Source organism: Spinacia oleracea, chromosome 3, assembly GCF_020520425.1.
Source record: "Spinacia oleracea cultivar Varoflay chromosome 3, BTI_SOV_V1, whole genome shotgun sequence".
Taxonomy (NCBI): domain Eukaryota; kingdom Viridiplantae; phylum Streptophyta; class Magnoliopsida; order Caryophyllales; family Amaranthaceae; genus Spinacia; species Spinacia oleracea.
Genome location: NC_079489.1, coordinates 75,959,310 through 75,962,864, shown reverse-complemented (window position 1 = coordinate 75,962,864; position 3,555 = coordinate 75,959,310). Strand labels below are relative to the sequence as shown.

Sequence of the window (3,555 nt, the reverse complement as noted above, 5' to 3'; positions counted from 1 at the left end):
ATATTTATATTTCCGATACGATCCATATTTCCGTTTCCTGCAATATCATCGTTTCCGGAGTATTCATTTCTTGCCTGTGACGATCTCAGCTCCCACTGAAACCAAGATCCGTCGATTCCGAATATCCATAGACGGAGTATTTAATGCCATTAAATACAAACTTTCTCTCTCTGCCATGGTGAGTGCACGTTAAGGTTCACTACTAACGTGCGCACCCAACTGCAATGACGAGGAAGAAGAAGATCCAGAAGCATGAAGTTCGAGAGGTTAATAAAGAGGCCTCTACCATCCTTCACACAGTGTTATCTCCCCCGAAGAATCAGCATCAGTTGCGAAATGTGACACCCATTAACGTCGATGAAGCTCGTGTGCCGCCGGTGAACATTTCACCATTTCCGTCGCATTCAAGGAATGGACCTCCTTCCCCACACACTCAGGAAGCTATTGCGGCCTATCATAAGGCGATTAACTTCACTCCTATCCAGCCCATGGAAACCCAGATGGAACCACTGCAGATTCCAAGATCTTTGGAGTAGGTGCAAGGAAGAGGTGTTTTGGGTGGTGCTGCGCTTGAGAAGGTACGTGAAATGATGAAAACTGTTAACGTTGTTCTGGGTTTGAGAAATGGTACGAAAACCCTTGGTGAGGGGGGTGTCATCTCCACCCAGGAAAAAGAGCATACCCGAAATGGAGAGCAGGATGAAGGAGAAAGGGTGCAGCCTCAACAACCTCAAGCAGGTGGTAATGGTGTGCCAAAACAACCTTGGGTAAGTTTGTTTAAGCCTAAACCCCTTACTTCTAAAGGTGTTTCTCTTTCATTCATTGCTCCTACTGTGTGTGATGGCTCCCCTGTTGCGATGCTTGAACAAACTGATTTAGATGAAATGTCAGTAATATGGGAATCTGCAGTCATTATGTATGTAGTGGGGGATAGACCATCGATTGGGGCTGTTATTAGGTTTGTTGAGAAGGATTGGAATATTTTTTCAAAACCCCAGGTGCTGCTTCATGAGGAGGGCTATTTTGTTATCAAATTTGCCTCTAAGAAAGAAAGAGACTCAATCTTGATGGCTGGACCTCATTCTTTCTTTGGTAAACCAGTAATTGTTAAGCCCTGGTCACCGGAGTTTAATTTTCAGGCTGAAGTGCTAAGAGTTGTGCCAATTTGGGTCAGATTCCCTAATCTTCCTTTAAACTGTTGGGGAGCTGGATCTTTGAGTAGAATAGGGAGTTTGCTTGGTGTGCCTCTCTTTGCTGATGAGTGTACCACTTGTCAACAGAGAATTTCTTTTGCTCGAATTCTTATTGAGATAGATGTCACAAAGAGCTTGCCTAGAAATGTCATGCTAAAGGATCCCACTGGTAAGATCTTCAAGCAGCAGGTAGACTATGATTGGTTGCCACCATACTGCCCTACTTGCAAGATGATAAGACATGTTTGTGGCAAGGATAAGAAGAACACTGCTAGACTTGTTCCTGCTGCTCATGCTTAGAAGAAGGTACAAAAAGTTTGGGTTTCAAAGCAGATTGTTGTTGTTGAAGAACCTAAACAGGTTAGTGAGTCTGTGAATGTTATGGTGGAAGATGAGACTAGCAATGAGATGGGTACTTCTATGGACCCAGTCATTACTCCAAAAGCTCCTATTCAAGATGATGGATGGAGGGTAGTTTCAAGAAGAAGAAGGGTGACTAGCAGTCCTGTGTATAACACTGGTTTGGCTCAGGTTGGGTATGCTGGTGAAGATGGTGGTGAAGTAGGGGCTCCTTCACATATTCCACCATGAATATTTGCACTTGGAATGTGAGGGGGATGAATGATCCCAGCAAAGTAGGGGAAATAAGGAGGTTCCTTTCTGAGAATAAAGTAGTTGTAGTGGCTTTAATTGAAACTAAAATTAAAGAGGGAAACTGTAATAAGCTACTGAAGAAGTTTGGTTCTGTATGGCATTGGGATTTCAACTATTCACACTCACCTAGGGGGAGAATTCGGCTAGGGTGGAAACATGTTGTGGTGACAGTGCAGATTTTGCAGAAAACTGAGCAGATGATTCACACTTTTGTTGCAGCAAAAAGTGGGCAGTTTAGTACCTTTTTCACTCCAGTTTATGGCCTGCATACTATTGATACTAGGAAATCTCTCTGGAATGATGTGAGGGCTCTTAGTTCTGTGATTACAACTCCATGGCTGATTATGGGTGACTTTAATTCCATTCTTAACTCTGATGACAGAATTAATGGTAGTATTGTTTCTACCACTGAAACTAGAGATTTTGAAGATTGTATTGATGTTGCTGCTTTGGCTGAATTGAAAACTTATGGTCATTTCTATTCTTGGAGTAATAAGGGACAGGGTGATATGAGAATTAGCTCCAGAATTGATAGAGCATTGGGAAATGCAAGCTGGCACCTCACTTTCACTGATGCAATGGTTGATTATCTGAATCCTGGTCTTTCAGACCATTCCCCTCTTTTATTGTCTTGCAATATCAATGTTAATACAGGAGGAAGGCCATTTAAGTTTTTCAACTATATGGCAGAGCATCCTAAATTCTTGCAGACTGTCCAAGATGGGTGGAACACTAATATTCATGGAAATGGGAATGGGCTTGCTCAGGTGTGGGCTAAGCTTAAGGTGATTAAACAAGGTCTTAAACAACTTCATCAGCAGGAATTTACAAAGTTGGAAGAAAGAATTGAACACATTAGAGCTGAGTTGAATCTGGTTCAAACTCAGTTGGCTGATCACTTCATAGATGCATTGTTGCAAGGGAAAGAGAAGGAGTGTACTGAAAAGCTGAAAAAGTTCCTTCATGTGCAGGAATCTGCTTATAGGCAGAAATCCAGAATTCAATGGATGCAGGCTGGTGACTCCAATACAAAATTCTTCTTTAGTGCAATGAAGGAAAGGCAATCCAGAAATAGCATTGATGTGTTGTATGACAGTACTGGTAGAAAACTAACAACTATGGATTAAATCAAGGGTGAGATTTGTCAGTTTTATAAAGGGTTGATTGGCACTGCTGCTCCTTCTTTAACTGGGATTGATGTGAATATAGTTAGGAAGGGTAAACAATTGACTCCCAGTGATGCTGATGCTTTGATTCAACCTGTTACAGAAAGTAAGATTGATGCTGCATTAAAAGGAATTGATCCTAATAAAGCTCCAGGAGTGGATGGATTTAATAGCCTTTTCTTCTTGAGGGCTTGGGGAGTTGTTAAAACTGATGTATACAGGGCTGTACAGGAGTTCTTTATTACTGGATTTATGCCAAAATAGATTTATAACACCTCTGTTACCCTTATCCCAAAAGTGCAGAATGCTTCAAATGTGAAAGATTTCAGGCCCATTGCTTGCTGTTCAGTTGTGTATAAAATTGTCTCTAAGATTATTACTTCTAGAATGCAGAAGGTGATTGGTGATGTTATCAGTCCATCCCAAGCTGGTTTCATTCCTGGTAGGAACATTTCAGATAATATCTTATTGGCTTGTGAGCTGGTAAAGTGTTACACCAGGAAGAATATTTCCCCTAGGTGTATGTTGAAAGTGGATATGAA

General features: G+C 41.5%; 1 protein-coding gene across 1 annotated transcript; it reads left to right on the top strand.

The window, feature by feature from the left end:
* The first annotated feature begins 590 nt into the window (after positions 1-590).
* On the top strand, positions 591-1,784 carry LOC110801219 (uncharacterized). Its single transcript, XM_022006548.2, has 2 exons — positions 591-1,382; positions 1,494-1,784. Exons 1-2 carry the CDS (start codon positions 591-593, stop codon positions 1,782-1,784), a joined length of 1,083 nt encoding a protein of 360 aa, XP_021862240.2.
* Positions 1,785-3,555: the final 1,771 nt, after the last annotated feature.

Bases quoted from the DNA above. Each gene is read 5' to 3' on its own strand.
- LOC110801219 (XM_022006548.2), top strand. From the start codon at position 591: ATGAAAACTGTTAACGTTGTTCTGGGTTTGAGAAATGGTACGAAAACC. The intron at 1,383-1,493 runs GTAGACTATGAT...GCTCATGCTTAG, and splicing joins GTAAGATCTTCAAGCAGCAG to AAGAAGGTACAAAAAGTTTG.